Consider the following 22,496-nt stretch of genomic DNA (forward strand, 5'->3'; position numbering starts at 1 on the left):
CGCGACCTCCCAGTCAGTCAGACGCGCCGTCACTCCTGTTAGCAATGTAGCTAGGCTCAGCATGGCCAATGGTATTTTTTGGGGCTGTAGTTAGATGCGACCAAACTCTTCCGCGTTTTTCCTGTTTACATAGGTTTATATGACCAGTGATATGAAACAAGTTCAGTTACACAAATTGAAACGTAGCGATTTTCTATGCTATGGAAAGTCCGCACTATAATGACAGGCGTACTAACACCTTCTGCGCGCTTCGGCAGCGCATTGATATCTGAGCTCCGTATCAATGCGCTGCCGAAGCGCGCAGAAGGTGTTAGTACGCCTGTCATTACAGTGCGGACTTTCCATAGCATAGAAAATCGCTACGTTTCAATTTGTGTAACTGAACTTGTTTCATGTCACTGGTCATATAAACCTATGTAAACAGGAAAAACGCGGAAGAGTTTGGTCGCATCTAACTACAGCCCCAAAAAATACCATTGGCCATACTGAGCCTAGCTACATTGCTAACAGGAGTGACAGCGCGTCTGACTGACTGGGAGGTCGCGCAAAGCTCGGAGAGGTACGGAGCAGCTCGTCTCAATTCAGATAAGAGCATATTTCATTATGGAAATACGGTGGACTGTTCCTTTAAAGTGCATTTCCTGTCGTTAGGTGCACGTCGTTCCTTTTCAATCAAGCAGCTTTTAAATAGTAAAACTGCTTTCTTAATCATGTCACAGAGACGAACATTACATCATTTCTCTGTAATACTGTCCTCCGTGTGTTTGAACTAATGGCCGAATGCAGAAAAGGACATCCGTGTTTGTCGAGTACGCAGTACTTAAACTGATTTGGTGAGTTGTTCAGTTTGAACTGGTTTCTTCTTTTAAGTTGGTGAAAATATTTCTGACAAACTCAATGTTGAGGGAATTTTGTTGAACTTGGAAAACAGGCCTAATGTGGACTTGAGCTGTTGACAGCTCGTGTTTTTTTTTTTTTTGTTTTGTTCAGGTCTGGGAATAAATCATTTTCACAGTCGGAAATGTATAGAAATGTACAACCTGTTCTACATGCATTTAAAAGAAAAACTTAAAAGCACAGATGTTACTGAGAGCATCTAATGCATACCTACATTCCAGTGGCAAACTGTTACTATTAGAGCTGGGACTTGAGCTCAGCCAAAACTTAACCAGGCACCAAAAAAGCAACAGGGCAAAGGATTTTGTAAGGGATTAGTGTCAGGCTGCCAGGTCGCTCCGTTGTGTGTAGCTGTCGATGTTGATTTTTAAAAGTAGCTAAGTAAATTACGCAAAGAAATGAATACTTAAGTCTGAGTGAAAAATACTGTAGCGAGTGTGTAGCGTGGAAGAAGAGTCTGGAGACAGAAATCTGAGTTTCTAGGTCGTTAGCCTGTGCTACTTGCACTCGATAGATCGCACTGGCTTGACTGATTTATTAATTAGCATTCGCTAACACTACTGATGAACGCTACACCAGCTGGAAAGTGACTTCACTGCTGCCGACTTGCGGTTAAGCTCGCGTTGGCCTTCGAGAAGGCCTAGGGTGATAAATTTTTGGTCCCTCCCACTATAAATCAAAATCTGATTTGGTTAATTCGTCTGTCACTTCCTAAACATACACTGCCATGGCCTTCTGTCCCGGCAATGACGTCCTAACCAGTGAGCGAGCAGCTTTAAACTCTTCTCAGCTTAGAGACAACAAACCAAAAATCTCATTGGATAACTCGATTTTAATGTTTTCAGGACAGTAACCCTTTCATTTCTGAAGCAAAGGGAAGTTTAACATCTCTGGCGTTGGACACAATTCTTAGGAGTTATTTCATGAGCATTGCTTTGTCAGAGCACTTTTCCTAACTCAAGTCATGTACCCTAAGAGTAGGGTTTTTTGTGTGTGAGAGTATTGCACAAGATTTACTTTACAACCCCGATTCCAAAAAAGTTGGGACAAAGTACAAATTGTAAATAAAAACGGAATGCAATGATGTGGAAGTTTCAAAATTCCATATTTTATTCAGAATAGAACATAGATGACATATCAAATGTTTAAACTGAGAAAATGTATCATTTAAAGAGAAAAAATTAGGTGATTTTAAATTTCATGACAACAACGCATCTCAAAGTTGGGACAAGGCCATGTTTACCACTGTGAGACGTCCCCTTTTCTCTTTACAACAGTCTGTAAACGTCTGGGGACTGAGGAGACAAGTTGCTCAAGTTTAGGGATAGGAATGTTAACCCATTCTTGTCTAATGTAGGATTCTAGTTGCTCAACTGTACTATAGAGTTGAACTATAGAGTTTTAGCTGGCAACGGCGGATGGCACGGTGAATTGTGTTCACAGATAATGTTCTCTGGAAATATTCCTGAGCCCTTTTGTGATTTCCAATACAGAAGCATGCCTGTATGTGATGCAGTGCCGTCTAAGAGCCCAAAGATCACGGGCACCCAGTATGGTTTTCCGGCCTTGACCCTTACGCACAGAGATTCTTCCAGATTCTCTGAATCTTTTGATGATATTATGCACTGTAGATGATGATATGTTCAAACTCTTTGCAATTTTACACTGTCGAACTCCTTTCTGATATTGCTCCACTATTTGTCGGCGCAGAATTAGGGGGATTGGTGATCCTCTTCCCATCTTTACTTCTGAGAGCCGCTGCCACTCCAAGATGCTCTTTTTATACCCAGTCATGTTAATGACCTATTGCCAATTGACCTAATGAGTTGCAATTTGGTCCTCCAGCTGTTCCTTTTTTGTACCTTTAACTTTTCCAGCCTCTTATTGCCCCTGTCCCAACTTTTTTGAGATGTGTTGCTGTCATGAAATTTCAAATGAGCCAATATTTGGCATGAAATTTCAAAATGTCTCACTTTCGACATTTGATATGTTGTCTATGTTCTATTGTGAATACAATATCAGTTTTTGAGATTTGTAAATTATTGCATTCCGTTTTTATTTACAATTTGTACTTTGTCCCAACTTTTTTGGAATCGGGGTTGTAGATATAAAAATAGTTTTACTTGGTGATCCATGACTGCATGTGGATGTGCACATGACTCTGATCAGTGTGAACTCTCCTCCATCTTCCTCCTCTGATGCTCCTTTGCTGATGGTTTTATGTCTCCACTTGTGCAAATGGTGTCACTCATCATCCTGCCCTCTCTCTCTCTCTCTCTCTCTCTCTCTCTCTCTCTCTCTCTCAGTGAACAGTATATCTCAGCGGCAGAGTCTGCTCTTCTGATTGGCTCAAGTTGTGACCCTGCTGAAAGAAAGAAGAGAGGAGGACGAATGGAAAAGTTTGTGTGCGCGATTACGATGAAGGGATCCCTGTTTGTTTGGGTTTTATCCCTCACTTCTCGAACTGAGTCATTGCTGTCATGTGGCATTGATTTTAGGGGGAAAAGGGTGGAGTTACTAGATGTTTACATGGGAAGATGAGAATTGTTTTTTTTTGTTTGTTTTTTTTTCTTTTTTTTGTATTTATAGCGTTTGTGTCCTGATGATGTGCTCTGTTTGCATGTGCACCTATAAGCCATGGTCTCTTGCCACTCACTTTCAGCTGTAACGCTAAGAACACAGCGACTGCACGTCAGGTCCAATCGGATTTCCACTTTCATTTATTTTGAATTAGTTACTCAGAAGAACCACTAATGATGAAGCAAATGGTTAATAATAATATCCTTGGCTTCAGAACTCTGACTGTTGGACAGGATTGAATACTGTTACACATTCAGGCCTTCATCTTGGTCTTCCTCGTCAGCGTTCTCAATATGCCCCAGCGCGTGCGCGCGCGCGCACACACACACACGCACACCAAAACCACAGCGTGATTCTACCAAAGATTTTTCCCTCCTTGAAATCATTAGAGCTTCCAGTTTCCCCTAAATGTCCCCCAGCGTGTCTGCAGTTATCCCCTCACAGCCGTCTGCTACTTCCTGTTTCACTTGTTTTTCCAAAATGAGACTCTTCTTGAAATCTGTTCTGACACAATGCTTGAAAAACCAAACGCTGAGCAGTTAAAGGTTACGGCCTTGTCTCAGAGGCTCGACTGTGGCTTTCTGAAACATCAGTCCTGGCATTTAAACTCTCAACCTTCACAGTGCTGATGCAGAGCTCCTTTTTTTTTTTTCTTTTTTTTTTTTAAAGGAGTATTTTTAAATTGGATTGTTATATACAAGGTTTTTCCTGTCGTCTAGGTGCCGTTTGTAACATTGAGTGATTTTCAGACCAGTAACAATCACTGATTTTGATTTGTTTCTCTTTTTGGCTTCTCTTTCCATTTTTCCAGTGTGGAAACAAGCCCCGCCCCTTCAGCTGGAACAGATCTGCTCAGCTCCACCTCTTTTTTGAGTTTTAAAGGAACAGTCCACCGTATTTCCATAATGAAATGTGCTCTTATCTGAATTGAAACGAGCTGCTCCGTACCTCTCCGAGCTTTGCGCGACCTCCCAGTCAGTCAGACGCAGTCAGACGCGCCGTCACTCCTGTTAGCAATGTAGCTAGGCTCAGTATGGCCAATGGTATTTTTTGGGGCTGTAGTTAGATGCGACCAAACTCTTCTGCGTTTTTCCTGTTTACATAGGTTTATGTGACCAGTGATATGAAACAAGTTCAGTTACACAAATTGAAACGTGGCGATTTTCTGTGCTATGGAAAGTCCGCACTATAATGACAGGCGTACTAACACCTTCTGCACGCTTCGGCAGCGCATTGATATCTGAGCTCCGCATCAATGCGCTGCCGAAGCGCGCAGAAGGTGTTAGTACGCCTGTCATTATAGTGCGGACTTTCCATAGCATAGAAAATCGCTATGTTTCAATTTGTGTAACTGAACTTGTTTCATGTCACTGGTCATATAAACCTATGTAAACAGGAAAAACGCGGAAGAGTTTGGTCGCATCTAACTACAGCCCCAAAAAATACCATTGGCCATACTGAGCCTAGCTACACTGCTAACAGGAGTGACAGCGCGTCTGACTGACTGGGAGGTCGCGCAAAGCTCGGAGAGGTACGGAGCAGCTCGTCTCAATTCAGATAACAGCATATTTCATTATGGAAGTACGGTGGACTGTTCCTTTAAGTAATTTCTTCGGAAAAACAAAAAAAAATTTTCCAAATAGAACCCAGACAGGAAGCTAAAACCCCCTGAACTATAACAGGACCCCTTTTCCTACAAGTGTAGTTTCAGTTTGAGCTCAGGGGGAGGAGTCTGAAATTCACTTTAGTGTAAAGAGGGGCTTGAAATATGACACACTGCTGCTTTAAACTTCATCTTTTACACAACTCTCGTAGTGATTTGAAGATTTTATAAGCTCAATTTGCTTCCAGTTGAAATGGCTCCTAAATCTATTTGAGCTAAAAAAAAAAATTGAAGTTGCATGTAAAAAAAAATTAATTAATGCGTCCATCAGATTAGGAGAGAGGGGAGAAAAAAAAGTGTTCACAGATGCGCCTCTTTTGGAAAGGTGTGTGTCGAGCAGGAAGCTACAGCATGCTGGATCTGTGATTGCGTGCGTGTGGAGTTGTTACAGTGAGTGTGTTCTGCTCAGGACCCGAAACTTTTTATTTACTAGTAAGGTGTGAGTGTGAGAGAGAACAACACAAAATGCCACTGTGTGTGAAGTAGGTGGAGTTAATGTATATTATTATTATTATTATTATTATTGTGTTCTCAGAGCTTTAGTTTGTCATTCCCCTTTATCTGTGATTTATTTTGTGTGTGGTTTAGATGAACGCAGCATACACAGTGTGTGTAAGGGACAAGGTGGAAGTCTGTGGTACAGTGTAAATAGATAAAGGAAGTGAACAGTGCAATGACAGGAAGTGGATTTTTAAAGCGACACAATGATGAGGTTATTATTACATGTTCACGTGTGTGTGTGTGTGTATGTGTGTGTGTGTATATATATATATATATATATATATATATATATATATATATTTTTTTTTTATATATATATATAAAAAAAATTTTTTTATCAAAGGCTGTATGGTTAGTACAGTAGTCCTAGCTGGTGTAGCTCCATGGTTGAGCTACTTTTCCTCTGTTTTATACGGAATGAAAGCATCTCCGTGTCGTGTGGACGATCTGGAGTGGGTTTCACCTCCTCACACACTGCAATAAGAGATACAGAGCGCAATAACTGATTTAACTTTCTCTCCAAATTAAATTAACTATTTTTTTAAATATATATATATATATATATATATATATATATATATATATATATATATATATAAACATGTCTGATAAAACTGAAGTGCACATGTTTATCATGCTCAGTGTGTTTCCTCGGGCTGTGTCCCTAATCATGCCCTGCTCCCTCTTCCCTAAAAACACCACACAGTGCTCGTAGTGGATTCTTTAAGCAGTAGGGTTCACTGTGGGATTTCCTCAGTGCACACAGAGGGTGTGTCTCTGATCACGGGCCCTGTTCACTCTGTAGTGCACGAGTTATAGAGTCTGAGCGTGTAATGCAGAACCACCTCCATGAAGCTGGAGATAAAATTCTATAATGTTTTTAAGGTTCCTTATACAGTATATGGAGGACCAACTTGTCCAGATAGTGTCTAGGGATTAAAAACACCTGGATTAAAACCCGCTGTGCAGTTTGTAGGGAATAGGGAGCAGGCTTTAGGGTACAACTGAGGACATGGAATATTTTCATGACCAGACTAAATTATACGCAGTGAGATTTCAGATGAGAAATCTCGGTCTAGTCTCATTGTTTTAGTTGTCCCTGCTTGCTGGATATTCTGTCGGTCTCTCGATCTCTGTGTTTTCTCTTTGTCTCTCTGTCTGTATCTCTCCTCTTTCTCTGTCTTTTTTTTTTCTCTCTCTCTCTCTCTCCCTCCTCCCCTGAGGTCCTGAGTGTGTTCACACTCCCCGCCGTGATCTGAGCCAATTACACACTCAGTGAGAGGCGCGTTTAATGTTTCTTTTATACACATTGACTGTTTTAGAGGTTGGTTTTTTTTTCATGTGAGCAGAAATATGATCAGTATTAATCTTTTTTTTTTTTTTTTTTTAAGTTTACTTTTCAGTATGGGTTAAAGAGCTGAGGCTCTGCACCTGTTTAATGTGGAGCCGTTTTAGAAAATTTTGTTTTTCTGTGCGTTTGTGTGTGGAGGTGAACGTGAGGACACGTTCCACACCCGCTGATGAGAAAGCAATACCCGCTGTAGAGCTCTCATTTAGCTCCAAGAGCCCGAGCCTGTTCTGTGGTTTATATTCAGCTTGCTGAATATTATTATTTATGCAGTCAGTTATTTTGGACAAATCTGATGCCATGGATTTGTAAAGACACATGTGTGCGCGCACACATTCCCTCAACAACAGAAGCCCAGTGAAGATGTTTTCCCATGATGACACATGGACTTTGTTCTCACTCTTGCAATAGTCTGCATGTTTTCACTCAAGTCTGGAAAGTGTGCCACCGTGGACCGACCATCCCGGCCCTCGCTGTCACTTCTGAAGGACTGAACGATGTGGAAACACGGCTGACTGGACTGTTATTTCCGGACACTTCCGTGACTTTCTCCGAGCCTGCTGCCGCCGCCGCCGATGCTGAAGCAGGAAAGCGACTCAGAGCAACACAGACTGAACCGTGTTTTTGTGCAGGAGGACAACAAAATGTGAATTTTTGTTTTTCAGGCAATACAATCATTGGCCCAAACTCAATGTTTGTTCCTTTTGTTTACTTATTTATTAACTTGTGTATGAATTTCTCACTGCAGGTTTAGGATATCAGGACATGAATGTAAAAAAAAAAAAAAATCATATATAATCAATTCTACATGATTTTGATTTGTACAGAACGCTGTAAAATGTCGATGCTTTGCTTTTCTTCGATTCTCTTGAATTCATCTCAACCTCACGTCCATTTTCATTCCCTGAGGTTGCTGAGAACGTTCAGTTTTCATGTTGCGTTAACAGCTCATTGTTTAATCATTTTCACGTTTGGACATAAACCTTTATTTTCCTGACTTTTAATTCAATTTGATAACAAATCTGGCTTCAGGGCTTCCTGACATATGAGGGTCAGACTTGATTTCAGAGCATGAAAACTACTGGCTGAAATTTCTAAAATGCAAGTCTGACGACAATTTTTCTCTCCAGTTGGTCATCTGCCAAGCGTGAAGGCATGACTGTGAAGGCGAACGTGCTTCCTCTGAGACACGTGAAGCCAGTCAACTGCATCACAGAGCAGTGCAACACACTGAGGAAAGTGCCGTCTGCCCTCTTCCACATACCTGAGCTCACAGACATTCACAATTGGTTAACATCACTGTGATTAATGGGTGAAACAATACAGACAGGTTTTTTTTTGTTTGTGTCTAACTGTGGATGCATGCGACATTGAATGAATGAATGAATGAATGCTCTTCTATCGGGCTATTTGAAAGCTGTAATGATATTTCAAAGCTTTGTGTTCCATCATCTCAAAATTGTGCACTAGATTATCACAATCTGAGTGGATTCTATCTGACTGAGCTGCATGTGCAAAAGTGAATCGCTCATGATTTGTAGATGGGGAGGAATTCTAAATAGATACTGTGACTAAAGTCACAGTAATTTGCGCTAGCTGTTACAAACCGGGACATCTGGTCACCGTACCCTGTAGATCCAGAACGGTAAGAGATAGAGAATTATGCTTAGTGAGGAAAAGTTGCACCTTGCTACCCTGAGCAAAATTAAAAAAAAAAAACTGATTGAAGAAATCAAGAAAATTGGCAGATATATAAGTGATATCAATTTTTCATGGATCAGTGATCCAGATCAGCACCAAAAGCCATAGCAAGGTAATTCAGCCCAGAGGTATTCTGCTTGGGTGATTTGGTTAAAAACTGAGGGAGAAATGGCGTCCTAAAAAAGTTTTATGAGAATAAGAAGAAGAAAGCAGGAAGATCCTGAGTGAGGGTAACAATTTGTTTCAGCGCTGCTAGCACAAATATTAATAATTTTTTAGAACTGCAGTTTTGTGAAGAGAAAGAGGTCAGTGGCAGTTATAAAGAAATAAATCAGGTGAAAGGGTTTTTAAAATGTTTAAAAAGGCTAAATTTAATTGATACTGCTTAGCTTTTATTCCCTGCTGGTTGAAAGGCCTGAAGGGGGATTATGTCGTGGTAAAGTCCGTCCCGGGAAGGGTTCTCACCTTCTGAAATCAAATCCTCTCACAGTTTTTGGAGGAATTTCATGAAACTTGGCAAAAGGCATTGTTATAGGACAGTAATACGCATATTGCAATTTCATTTGCAATATATTGTAGCAGGGGATGTTGTGCTCTTAGAGCACATTTATTATTATTATCGCAGCAGCTTTCGGCATCGCTGCTATAAATGCACTTTTTGTTCGAGGGGTGTACAAACTTTTGCACTCAGCTCAATTAAACAAGTGATCAAATAAAATTTTAATCCAAGAAAATATTTTCCAAGGGAATTGTGAGAGACTTGCTCTTGTACTCAATGAGTCATTACAGGGGTAAAAAAAAAACTTATGCTTAAAATTTCTTCACACTTTAAAATTTTGTCATTCTTAAAGAAATTTACAACCTCAATTCTTCCAAATGTCACTTTTTAAAGATTTTTCTAATATTTATATTTTCTACAGCGCCCTCTCCATGTCCCCTTCCACACAGCCTCCTGAGTCACATGAACAGATCCTACTTTCATGAATCTCCTCCACCTCATTGTCATTCATCCCATGTCTAAAAATAAGTACGCCTCTCTGTTCAGAACAGTTTAATAACCTGCTCTTTGTTTACTGCTATAAGATTATAAGTCATTCCTTAAACGATGAGTTATAAATCTTTGCTCCTTGGTGTGTTTTGTGCAGCTGCTTGGTTTGTCGATTGCCTTTAGCTTTTCCTCTCGGTTAATACCAAAGTGATATGAGACCTTGCATGGGTTGGTTTTAAATCTTCCAAGATAACCAAAATGCTGATCGTTTGTGCTCCTGTTTTACTACTCCGGCCTCACAGTTTCACAACAAAACACAATTTATACATTATGTTCTGATGAAACTACAGCGCAGATATATGAAGAGATATCTTTGATCAATGTTGTATATTTGTTTATTCACTGTATCAAAAAATATATATGATATATATATAGTTAAATAAAGGTACATTCTTTTCTGAGGATTAGAAGGTTCCTTCTTACACGTCGCATCGCAAATGCATCCAGAGTTTATATTTGTGTGAGAGACATTTTATTGACCGTAGTATTTCCATAAAGTTTATCACACTTATAAATGTGAGAGTTAAACTCTAATTTCTTTTGAACAGCTGATTAATGGAGTGTAATAAATGTGTTCAGTCTGTGAGGTCACAAAATGGGTTCAATGTCTTTGAACCAATCACGTCTGATATGCAAATCATTACAGCATGATGTAATCGCAATGACCTTTCTATAAAGCAGAATTCTAGTATTTTTCTTTTAAAAACACACTAAGAACTCACCATTTTTATGAAGTAGTCAAATGCAATTTAAAAAAAAAAACATACACAGAGACCGACCCCATTTCCAGAAAAGTTGGGATATTTTCCAAAATGCAATAAAAAAAATCTATGATTTTGTTAATTCATGTGAACCTTTAGGGCAAAGGGAAGGGGGCATTCGGCCCTGTGAGGTATTATTCTGCCCCATGATGCTGAAAATGCACGGACTTTATCAGCAGCAGGTCAGACATTATTACAGATTACTCAGGAGCCAGTGGGAATGTGTGATAACTGTACTCAGTAAAATAAATAGAAATTTAAAGTTAGACTCTTCTGTTGGAGGCTTATTGCCCCTCACCTGTAGGGAATCGGCTCTACTGGTTTTTTTTTTTTTTTTTTTTTAAAAGTTGACTTGTTTGGAAAACTGTTGCACTTATCATTGGATTTGGTGACAGTTAATTTGTAATTGTGTTTGTGAGAAGTGGAAAGCTATGGCCTAATAGTTAGAGAAGCAGTTTTGGGATCAAAAGGTCACTGGTTTGATTCCCTGGACCAATGGGAATGGCTGAAGTGCCCTTGAGCAAGGCACCTAACCCCCAACTGGCCCCCAGGCTGCTCTGGGTTTGGTGTACATTCCTAAATACCTGGCATTGTAATATTTGTTCTATTACACTGTTTATAAAGTTACATTCTTTATACTATTTTAAAAAAAAGTTTGGGGCCTGATGCCCCCCTTTCCCCTATTTAATTGACAAAAGTACAAAAAGATGATTTTCAAGAGTTTTACTGACCAAATTAAATATGTTGTAAATATAAAGGAAGCTAGAATTTGATGCCTGTAAAACACAAAAAAAGTTGGGACTGAAGTATAACAGAGACATTAAAGACGACTGTGTCTCCAAGTTTTGGGGGGAAAGGGAAGATCTACATATAGTCTCTCTCTTTCACGCTCTCTGTCTCTGTGTGTCTGTCGCTCTCTGTGTGTCTGTCGCTCGCTCTGTGCGTGTCTCTCTGTTGCTTGCTGTGTGTGTCTGTCCCTCTCTCTGTGTGTGTCTGTCGCTTGCTCTGTCTGTCACTGTGTGTGTCTGTCGCTTGCTCTGTGTCTGTCACTGTGCGTCTGTGTGTCTGTCTGTCACTGTGTGTGTCTGTCACTCACTGTGTCTCTCTGTGGGTGTTTCTCTCTCTGTGTGTCTGTCGCCCGCTCTGTGTCGCTCTGTGTGTCTCTGTCCCTTGTTCTGTGTTTGTCGCTCGCTCTGTGTGTCTGTCTGTCTGTCACTGTGTCTGTCTTTTGCTCGCTCTGTGTCCGTCTCTCTCTCCCTCTCTGTGTGTCTGTCAGTAGCTCTGTCTGTGTCTCTCTCTCTCTGTGTGTCAGTCACTTGCTCTGTGTCTGTCAGTCGCTTGCTCTGTGTCTGTCTGTGTCTGTCAGTTGCTCGCTCTGTGTCTGTCTCTCTCTGTGTGTCTGCCAGTCGCTCGCTCTGTCTGTGTGTCTGTCTCTCTCTGTGTCTGTCTGTCTGTGTGTGTGTCTGTCAGTCGTTCGCTCTGTGTCTGTGTATCTGTCTCTCTCTGTCAGTCACTCGTTCTGTCTGTGTGTCTGTCTTTGTGTGTGTCTGTCTCTCTGTGTCTGTCAGTCGTTCGCTCTGTGTGTGTGTCTCTCTCTACGTATCTCTCTGTGTCTCTGCGTATCTCTCTCTGGTATCGACTCTGTGCCCTGACCTGCTCCACTCTGTGATTGATTGTTTTGGTCTGTCACTGTGTTCAAAATGGCGGCGCTCGTCTCCTCTCCACGTGAAGTGTTTTCGGAAGCAGTGAGAGCTGTTTTAGAGACTTGGCCGGTTTTACAGGTGCCGTCCGTTACTGCTGTAGATGTAATCAGATCAGTCAGGACTTTAGAGACTTCATGTACTGAATGAGTGAGTGAATGTGCGCGTGCACAGTTGAATGCTAACCGGTTAGCTGCAGACTTTCCGAGTTCCGGATGCTGAAGTGTGAACTGCCTCAGGGACACGGGGATCATTCTCTCTCTCTCTCTCTCTCTCTCTCTCTCTCTCTGTGTTACGCTTCGGTTTATTAATGGCGTAGTGCTCAGCAGAGCCCCTGCTTAAAATGTATTTAAACATTTCTGACCCCAGTGCTGCTGTTTTCTCCAGTCTGACTGGTCAGATGATGTTCAGTAAGAAACAACACCCGAGTGTGTGCTGCTGTAGTGAAATATCAACTTATCGCCTCAAAACGGATTATTTTCCCTTAAACAGCACATGCTGAGGCGTTTTATTCTTCTTCTACCACTGCAGTTTGCCAGTGAGTGCATTTTTACTAAACACCTTCCCATGGAGGAAAACTTACTGTTACAGAGCGCTGACACTGGAGACTCCTTCCAGAAATGCCGTCAAGTAAACACGTCCTTTCAGAAAGATTTGTAAAGTTTGTGCCATCTTAAAAAAAAAAAAAAGGTACCTGGAACTTTATGAAAAAAATTATGGTTTAATGTCTTTGTTTTGTTTTAACATAATGTCTGCAAAAATAAACAGAAAAAAGCACAAACTAAAATGTGTTGCAGAAATATTTTATAACGCCACCAAATCAGCTACTTGTTTGGAAGTTTCAAGTAACAGTGCAGTCAGTGAGTGTTGTACAAGATTACTGATCACAGTGATCCTCTCCGAGAACTGGACTGTGATGTATTTTATGATATTATATCAGTATTGTGTTATCACTCTGCACTAATTGGAAATGAAATGTTCACTCACGGGGCGGCACGGTGGTGTAGTGGTTAGCGCTGTCGCCTCACAGCAAGAAGGTTCTGGGTTCGAGCCTAGCGGTCGACAGGGGCCTTTCTGTGTGGAGTTTGCATGTTCTCCCCGTGTCCATGTGGGTTTCCTCCGGGTGCTCCGGTTTCCCCCACAGTCCAAAGACATGCAGGTTAGGTTAACTGGTGACTCTAAATTGACCGTAGGTGTGAATGTGAGTGGGTGGTTGTCTCTGTGTCGGCCCTGTAATAACCTGGCGACTTGTCCAGGCTGTACCCCGCCTTTCACCCATAGCTGGGCTAGGCTCCAGCTTACCTGCAACCCTGTAGGACAGGATAAGCGGCTACAGATAATGGCTGGATGCTCACTCGCATGGCATTGTGTCTTTCTTATTCATTCATTCCTCCTTTCTTTCTTTAGATAGCAGTTGATAATGGCTTCGGTGGAGTTTACAGCCAGCAAAAGGCCGACTGGATGGTGGATGCGGTTCAACAATATTTTCATGACAACAGTAAGTGTTGTGTTAAATTGAGCTTTTTCTCTTCATTGTGACTCAAGGACTGAAAAATCACGTTCGGCTGTGTGCTCTGCAATAAAAGCAATCAATCAATCAAACGTGTTCATGCGCAGGCGACCTCGAACAGGACGAAGTGGAGGACTTCCTGTCTGAGCTGATGAATAATGAGTTTGACACAGTGGTGGATGACGGGAGCCTGCCACAGGTGCCGTTATTTTTACTAAATGAAGGGAAACTTGTAAAACTGCATGAGTTCAGCGTGTGGAAGTTTTGAACTGGTGTGGTTTTAAAGACAAAGCCAAATATAGACTCGGTTTATTAGGTTCTTGGTGTTTAATGCCCTATATAGTCAATATGTTCCACATATAAACATTTTGTTATATTTATCCAATTATTAGCTGAACAGAATCTCTGTACACTTTTGCTGCAGTGTGTTTAACATCTGGTGCGTTCTCGTTGTTTTGTATTCAGGTGGCGCAGAAAGTGTGTGAGATGTTCCAGCAGTGTAAGCAGGGGAAACTGGCTGAGGTCAGGCAGCAGATCAGCCAGTTAGCATTGAAAAAGGCCAGCGGGAGGGCAAAGGTCACGCCTATTAAATCTCCTACAGAGGATGGCGACGATGATGGTGATGAAGAGGTTTGTTTATTATTCAATGTTACTGCAATCAGTGATGATGCTGTAAACTGACAAACCCACCTGACTGTCTCCAGTAAAATTCTTCTTATAGCATAATAATAACCTTTAAATCATAAGTGGTTCAGTCAGTCAGTGACGTCTCCATTCTGATTGGTTGGAAGATGTTGATTAAAATACATTATTCTACATACAGGACACTTTTTTTCCATGGAATAAAAACATTTGGTTTGATAGCGTGCAATATTGTTCGCATATCGCTTATCCTGCGTGTATTACGTCACTCTACCCAATGGAGAATGAGCGTTGAATATGGTTTACAATATTGCATGGTTGTCAAGACAACATGACGTCACACGTCGGAGATGTAAAACTTCTGCGCTAGCAAGTGACTGTGACAATTTGTAAACGGACATGGCCACGAGGTTTGCTTTGTTAAATACGGAAGATTTTGAAAGAGAAAGATGCACTGAACGCCCGAAAGGAATGTGTATGTATGATGATAAATAATATCGGCTATATTCCATTCAGCTACTCGTTCAGTATCGTGCTCACTGAATGGAATATATCTGATATACCACTCAACGCCAGCCAATATTATTTATTTGATAACAGCGTCTCTTACAGGAGTGCCGGCTGCAAGGTTTATATTAGTGCGCTCATAGTATAAAAATGCATTATCGTTTCTATAGTAACAAGTAATTTGCGGGAACTTGAATAACTGACCCATTGCAGAATCCAAGACTAATAATAAACGGATTCCAAACATTATTTAAAAAGCAAAGCATAGAATTATTGCTACAGTGGAGTTTTATGTAAGCAGATGTTTTAATATTTATAGAAGGAGTCTTTGGTGTCGCAACATGACATGCTTTTGAGAGAGAAAACAAGAGGCTGGTTAGGGAACAACAGTTTATAAATGCTATAACACGAGAGGAACTAACTTGTTTTGCAGATGTTCAACATAATAGTGCATTTTTTTTTAACATTGCTGTGGGCTAAGAGGATTAAAACACTGTTATAGGAGAATAGTAGCTTTCGAATGGTAACCTTTACATAAAACAATATGAAAATATTATCTTGCCACACATCTGGTTCACTTTTTCTCTGTATAGTCTATGGAGTGTGATGAAGCTGGAGCAGGAGCTTCAACAAAGCAACAGCAGCAGCCATCTTCATCTGCACCTACGGAGGAGGAGGAGGAGGATGGCTGGACGGTGGTGCGCAGGAAAAAGTGACCATTATGAACGAGTTACAAACTCTGGAGGGCCAGAAATGCTGTGTCTGGAAAAAAACTTGTGATAAAGGAGCAGATGTCGACATCTACATGGTGATAGTGTGGGTGGGAATAAGACTGTTTGTTTATGATACTACATGGTGGTTTAAAAAAAAAAAAAAACTGAACTTACTGTGTCCAGTTTTCCAAAAACTGTTGTTTTCTTTTAATTTAATTCACGATGCTCCAGTTTGGTCTTCTCTGCTTTTATCACAGCCCTTTTTATTCCTGGATAAGACTGTAAGCTCCATTTCACAGTTCGTGTTTTAGTGCTTTCATTACGTCTCATCTTGGCTCGGCTCGTCATGCCCTCGTGTGGAAAGGCTGAGCTCTGCAGGACACGTCTGCCGTGAGTCCGAGTCTCGTGTGTGTGTGTGTGTGTGTTCAGGGACTCTCACAACGTCTCAACCTTCTCATCACCCTGACAGCGTACAGCTTATTTTCTGAATTTAATGCTTTTGAATATGTTTATACACATTGAACAAATTGTTCGTATAATACGCTGCTTTCAGTATCTGTTTACAGTACTAGTTAAAAGTTTGTACACCTGAACTTGTAGGTTTTTTTTTTTTTTTGTAGAACACTGAAGATATCAAAACCATGAAATAAAAGTATCCACTGTTTACCTCGATGACGCTTTGCACACTGTTGGGGTTATCTTAATCAACTTCATGAGGTAGCCACCTGGAATGCTTCTCAATTAACACGTGTGCCTTGTCAAAAGATAGTGGATGCATTTCATGCTGCCTTAATGCGTTTGACATCATCAAACAATAAAAAAAATGCCCCTGTTCCACAACTGTAGTCATCCATACAGCAGTATTATGTCCAGAACTGATCAACTAAGTAAACGACATCCATCATTACTCTAAGACATGAAGTGTCTAAACATCGAATTCGAAAGTGTATCCAAACTTTTGACTGGTACTGCACAGCTATGCTTCTTATAACTAGAAATAAAGATTTTAAATCCAAACACTTCAAAAAAAAAAGTTTATGCCCCTGCTCTGAAAGGAGGGTAATACTGGTTAACCGGTCTGTCTGTCACCCTTTTTCTCAGCAACCACAAATCATAGCTGCTTGGGGTTCTATACCATGTTTATTGTTTTCAGGTCTGTCTCACATCAACTTCCTGTTTACTGATTTATGAAACATACAGTACAAAATTTTTGTAACACTTTTCTGAACAACTACAAATCACAACGGCTTGATATTTGGTACCGAACTTCAGCTTGGTGTTCTATACCGTGTATACCGTTTTCAGGTCTGTCGCCCTGTTTACCGACAACGTACGGTGGTGCTTGAAAGTTTGTGAACCCTTTAGAATTTTCTATATTTCTGCATAAATGACCTAAAACATCAGATTTTCACACAAGTCCTAAAAGTAGATAAAGAGAACCCAGTTAAACAAATGAGACAAAAATATTATACTTGGTCATTTATTTATTGAGGAAAAGGATCCAATATTACATATCTGTGAGTGGCAAAAGTATGTGAACCTCTAGGATTAGCAGTTAATTTGAAGGTGAAATTAGAGTCAGGTGTTTCCAATCAGTGGGATGACAATCAGGTGTGACTGGGCACCCTGTTTTATTTAAAGAACAGGGATCTATCAAAGTCTGATCTTCACAACACATGTTTGTGGAAGTGTATCATGGCACAAACAAAGGAGATTTCTGAGGACCTCGGAAAAGGTTACAGAACCATCTCTAAAGAGTTTGGACTCCACCAATCCACAGTCAGACAGATTGTGTACAAATGGAGGAAATTCAACACCATTGTTACCCTCCCCAGGAGTGGTCGACCAACAAAAGATCACTCCGAGAGCAAGGCGTGTAATAGTCGGCAAGGTCACTAAGGACCCCAGGGTAACTTCTAAGCAACTGAAGGCCTCTCTCACATTGGCTAATGTTAATGAGTCCACCATCAGGAGAACACTAAATGACAATGGTGTGCATGGCAGGGTTGCAAGGAGAAAGCCACTGCTCTCCAAAAAGAACATTGCTGCTCGTCTGCAGTTTGCTAAAGATCACGTGGACGAGCCAGAAGGCTATTGGAAAAATGTTTTGTGGATGGATGAGACCAAAATAGAACTTTTTGGCTTAAATGAGAAGCGTTATGTTTGGAGAAGGAAAACACTGCATTCCAGCATAAGAACCTTATCCCATCTGTGAAACATGGTGGTGGTAGTATCATGGTTTGGGCCTGTTTTGCTGCGTCTGGGCCAGGACGGCTTGCCATCATTGATGGAACAATGAATTCTAAATTATACCAGTGAATTCTAAAGGAAAATGCCAGGACATCTGTCCATGAACTGAATCTCAAGAGAAGGTGGGTCATGCAGCAAGACAATGACCCTAAGCACACAAGTCATTCTACCAAAGAATGGTTAAAGAAGAATAAAGTTAATGTTTTGGAACGGCCAAGTCAAAGTCCTGACCTTAATCCAATGGAAATGTTGTGGAAGGACCTGAAGCGAGCAGTTCATGTGAGGAAACCCACCAACATCCCAGAGTTGAAGCTGTTCTGTACGGAGGAACGGGCTAAAATTCCTCCAAGCCGGTGTGCAGGACTGATCAACAGCGGAAACGTTTAGTTGCAGTTATTGCTGCACAAGGGGGTCACACCAGATACTGAAAGCAAAGGTTCACATACTTTTGCCACTCACAGATATGGAATATTGGTTCATTTTCCTCAATAAATAAATGACCAAGTATAATATTTTTGTCTCATTTGTTTAACTGAGTTCTCTTTATCTACTTTTAGGACTTGTGTGAAAATCTGATGTTGTTTTAGGTCATATTTATGCAGAAATATAGAAAATTCTAAAGGGTTCACAAACTTTCAAGCACCACTGTATTTACGCAACAAATAGTGTGGATTTTTGAAGCCCCTGGGGCGAGACACTGCTCTTTATTAGTTGTTTCAGGGTTAATTATTTGTTGAAGTTAACATTCAGAATAATTGTCCTATTCCTTCGATTGCTTGCATTCTGCTAGAGGGGAGAGATACGGTACGCAAGTGAGCAGTAGCTCACAGTTGAACTTGTTTGACAAGGGAAACTTGCTTTTAGCTTTTGGTAGTTTAATTTCAGATTTTCTAGTCACAGGATGGTGTAAGCATACAGTAGATGCAGGGAGTTATTTGGTTTTCTACACTCGTGATTTCCTGACAGTCGAATTTGATTTGTTGTACAACCTCCAGGTAGCTGAGTAACAGGAAGAGTTCCGGTATACCACACCATGGATGAATACATTTATTCGGAAATAACACCATGTGTTTTGTACAAATATGAACAGGGTCCTAATGGCTAGAGAAGCGGCTTTGGGACCAAAAGGTTGCCAGTTCAATTTCCTGGACTAGCAGGAAGTGCCCTTGAGTAAGCCCCCCAACCCGCAACTGCTCCCCAGGCTGCTCCGGGCGTGTTGTATGTCGTTCTGGATAAGAGAGTCTGTTAAACACCTGTAATGTAATGTAACAGGAAGTCGCTATTCATTTGTTTGTCCTTGCCAGAAACGATCACGTCATGTGAGAGTGGGAGGGATTTTACAAAGGTCAAATTAAAATCATCTTAAAGTGGCATTCCACCATTGGATGTATTCTTTGGCATAAAATACGACAGCATATATAAACGGTATCACTAGACAGAGAAATCTTTTAGCTTCAAAATGATACATCAAACATAATTTTTTTGACAACGACAAGTATATTAATTTTGCGACCAAAGTCACCTACCCTTTTAATTTCCGCGCGGTAGTGAAACGTGATGTCATCGGCAGGTTCCCCTTCTTGTGTACCACGTGACGTGTCCTACCAAGCCTACTGCGCATGCGCGAAATCCAGGAGGGTAGGAAAATTCAACAGTAGTTTTGTCCTACCGATCAGCTGGGCTGATAGAAAATCGGTGAGTATTTCACGCATTTGCCGATTTTTGTGTTTTGTGCGTATTGGTCGAGTCTTTGGCCGAGTCAAATAATTTGTAATGACTTGTTGTGAATAATAAAACGGTCTGCATGAGAACTTGCTAATTGTAATGGCGTCATGTGTTCTGCGCATGCGCAGTAGGCTTGGTAGGACAAATCCAAGAGGTGGGATAACTTTACAGAACACCGACACGTGGTACACAAGAAGGGGAACCTGCTGATGACATCACGCGCGGAAATTAAAAGGGTAGGTGACTTTGGTCGCAAAATTAATATCAGGGATGTGATTTGGGGCTGGTGAAATTATCTGAAAATTTTAGGCGGGGGGCTGGGGGCCACAGGCCCCCAGCTGGTCCAGGGCAGCACCCTGGTGGGGGGACAAGGGGGGGAAGCCCCCCGAAGCTCCTGGGTTTTTCTGACTTAAAAATTGTACTAAAATGGCAAGCAAACACACAAGAAAAAACTTGTCATGATTAACAAATTCAAGCCAATTTAATGGTCAACATGCAACTCTCACACACACACACTCTCGCTCGCGTGCGCACACACTCTCTCACTTGCGCACGCACGCTCGCGCTCGCTCTCTCACTCGCTCGCGCTCTCACTCACGCTCTCTCGCTCGCGCTCTCACTCACGCTCTCTCGCTCGCGCTCTCACTCACGCTCTCTCTCTCTCGCGCTCTCACTCGCTCTCTCTCTCTCACTCGCACGCTCGCGCTCGCTCTCTCACTCGCTTTGCATCTATACGTTCGATCACGGAGGCTGCCATCTTTCAACTCTGTTTGAAGCGAGCTTACGTACAGCTATCTAACAAGCGCGTTCATTGGTTGTTACAGAGCGATGGGCCAATCACGTACCTCGTTTCATCTCAATGACGGAATTGTGTAAATGACGTAATTACGTCAATGAGATGAAACGAGGTACGTGATTGGCCCATCGCTCTGTAACAACCAATGAATGCGCTTGCAATCAAGCAAAGAGTTGAAAGATGGCAGCCTCCGTGATCGAGGCGTAAAGATGCAAATCCGAGGCTGCCATCTTTCAAACAAAGTCGGAACAAATAGGATACGAATGTGGATTTGAGGGAAAAATCGGAAGCTTTTTTTTTTTTCAAGTTTGGAGGTGAAAAAAGCGGAATTCCGCGAATTTGCGGAAAAATCACATCCCTGTAATATACTTGTCGTTGTCAAATTATGTTTGATATATCATTTTGAAGCTAAAAGATTTCTCTATCTAGTGATACCGTTTATATATGTTGTCGTATTTTATGCCAAAGAATACATCCAATGGTGGAATGCCACTTTAAGTGTATAATTGAGCGTATTCAAACGCTGTTTTGAGGAAAAAGATGGTGAGACAGGCTCAGGGTGGGCGAACACGTTATTAGAAAAACGTAATGAACCGCTTTTGTGATGCTTGTTTATAATAAAACTTGAGGTTTTCAGTTCACTCACCTTTTGTACTTTCATATGCCCAAGCAGCTGGAGATCAAGCTTGCAGCACAAAGAAAGAACAACCACTCATTCATCCATCCTTAGTAACTGCCTGGTCAAGATTACAGTGATTGATTTATGTTCAGCTAGTAATTTGTTTTCTTGTTCTGTTTCAGGAACCAACTTTAAAAAAAAAAAAAAAAAACCTGATTCAAGCCTACAGTGGCGTTGCATTACCTCCCTGACACACGGTATCGAACTTCAAACTTGCTGCCGTGTCGAAATCATACCGCTCTCACACTCCAACCATCCCTGAAGCACACGGTGTTTAATTCAGAGTGATGGTTTATTCATTCATCAGCAGAACACAAGGTCAAGAGTTCATCTCTTTATTTTGTCTTCAAGTCTTGTACTCCTGTATAGTGCTGAATGTTCACAAACAACAAGCATTCCTCACACGGCCAACAAATATAAAAAGGTGAAGCTGTATTTACTTATTTATTTTTAAACTTTTGAAGCTTAGGGCGTCAAGGCACTATTGTATCATATAAACCATATGACTGTCCTACACACCGAGATGAGTGGATGATAAACCGTCGACAGCACACACAGAGTTCATATGCACCATGTAGAGAGATCAAAGCTTCTTTAAATATTTATAAAAATTATAGATTTGAGGTTCTAGCTAAGAAAACTGTGTGCTCATGAGACTGTTCCTTCTGGTTTTTAGCCTTAATACGACACGACGTACTGAAAAGTGTTTCTAGCCGTGCACTGGTTACCAAACTGTGCGTGCGTGTGTGTGTGTGTGTTAAGAGCTTAACCAGGGGTGTTGGAGGCATTCTGCCGCAGTGGCTCGTTTCTCTGGTATAAATTCCAGCATGGTGAGGAGGAAGTCGCTGAACTGAGCCGCCTGCTCCAGCGGCCACTCGTACTTCTCCAGCAGCACCTCGAACAAACCCCACGGCTTCAGGTTACTGATGTGCCGCAACTCGCCTGCACACACGGCCGACAAGACAAGAGTGACGTTAACGGGGGTGGGTTAAAAAGAGAGTGAGCAGGAATATATTCGAGTCATTTTTACTAAAATACAGGTCTATATTTCTAAGCTGGACCAGGAGTGTCAAAAATGCAGCTTGATAAACGTTCTAATCTGGCCTGGTAAATTAATTTAAGGAGCTTATTTATGAACCGCAGGCGGCACGGTGGTGTAGTGGTTAGCGCTGTCGCCTCACAGCAAGAAGGTCCTGGGTTCGAGCCCCGTGGCCGGCGAGGGCCTTTCTGTGTGGAGTTTGCATGTTCTCCCCGTGTCCGCGTGGGTTTCCTCCGGGTGCTCCGGTTTCCCCCACAGTCCAAAGACATGCAGGTTAGGTTAACTGGTGACTCTAAATTGACCGTAGGTGTGAATGCGAGTGTGAATGGTTGTCTGTGTCTATGTGTCAGCCCTGTGATGTCCAGGGTGTACCCCGCCTTTCGCCCGTAGTCAGCTGGGATAGGCTCCAGCTTGCCTGCGACCCTGTAGAACAGGA

General features: G+C 41.5%; 3 protein-coding genes across 6 annotated transcripts in view; 2 read left to right on the plus strand and 1 right to left on the minus strand.

Annotated features, from left to right (window-relative positions):
• The window catches only part of cdk16 (cyclin dependent kinase 16), a 104,600-nt gene extending 94,497 nt beyond the window's left edge, over nt 1-10,103 (plus strand). For 2 of the 3 annotated variants that reach the window (XM_060932429.1, XM_060932430.1), the window contains one exon: nt 3,204-4,386. In XM_060932429.1, coding sequence (XP_060788412.1) covers nt 3,204-3,241 — 38 coding nt within the window. In that variant the 3' untranslated portion in view covers nt 3,242-4,386. Of the gene's footprint in view, nt 1-3,203; nt 4,387-8,119 lie in introns of those variants that run through there. The other variant, XR_009655544.1, reaches the window with a different exon arrangement.
• A 2,086-nt stretch (nt 10,104-12,189) lies between these two features.
• On the plus strand, nt 12,190-16,588 carry tsr2 (TSR2 ribosome maturation factor). The gene is made up of 5 exons (XM_060930918.1): nt 12,190-12,280; nt 13,607-13,697; nt 13,817-13,908; nt 14,175-14,339; nt 15,452-16,588. The coding sequence occupies exons 1-5, from the start codon at nt 12,200-12,202 to the stop codon at nt 15,572-15,574; spliced, it is 552 nt and encodes a 183-aa protein (XP_060786901.1). The 5' UTR covers nt 12,190-12,199; the 3' UTR covers nt 15,575-16,588.
• Nucleotides 16,589-21,294: 4,706 nt separating this feature from the next.
• srpk3 (SRSF protein kinase 3) overlaps nt 21,295-22,496 on the minus strand; it is a 77,456-nt gene continuing 76,254 nt past the window's right edge. For both annotated transcript variants that reach the window (XM_060932432.1, XM_060932431.1), the window contains exon 16: nt 21,295-21,963. In XM_060932432.1, the coding sequence (XP_060788415.1) occupies nt 21,779-21,963 (185 nt within the window). In that variant the 3' untranslated portion in view covers nt 21,295-21,778. The remainder of the gene's footprint in view (nt 21,964-22,496) is intronic.

The sequence above is a fragment of the Neoarius graeffei genome, chromosome 10 (assembly GCF_027579695.1).
Source record: "Neoarius graeffei isolate fNeoGra1 chromosome 10, fNeoGra1.pri, whole genome shotgun sequence".
In the NCBI taxonomy this organism is placed as follows: Eukaryota; Metazoa; Chordata; class Actinopteri; order Siluriformes; family Ariidae; genus Neoarius; species Neoarius graeffei.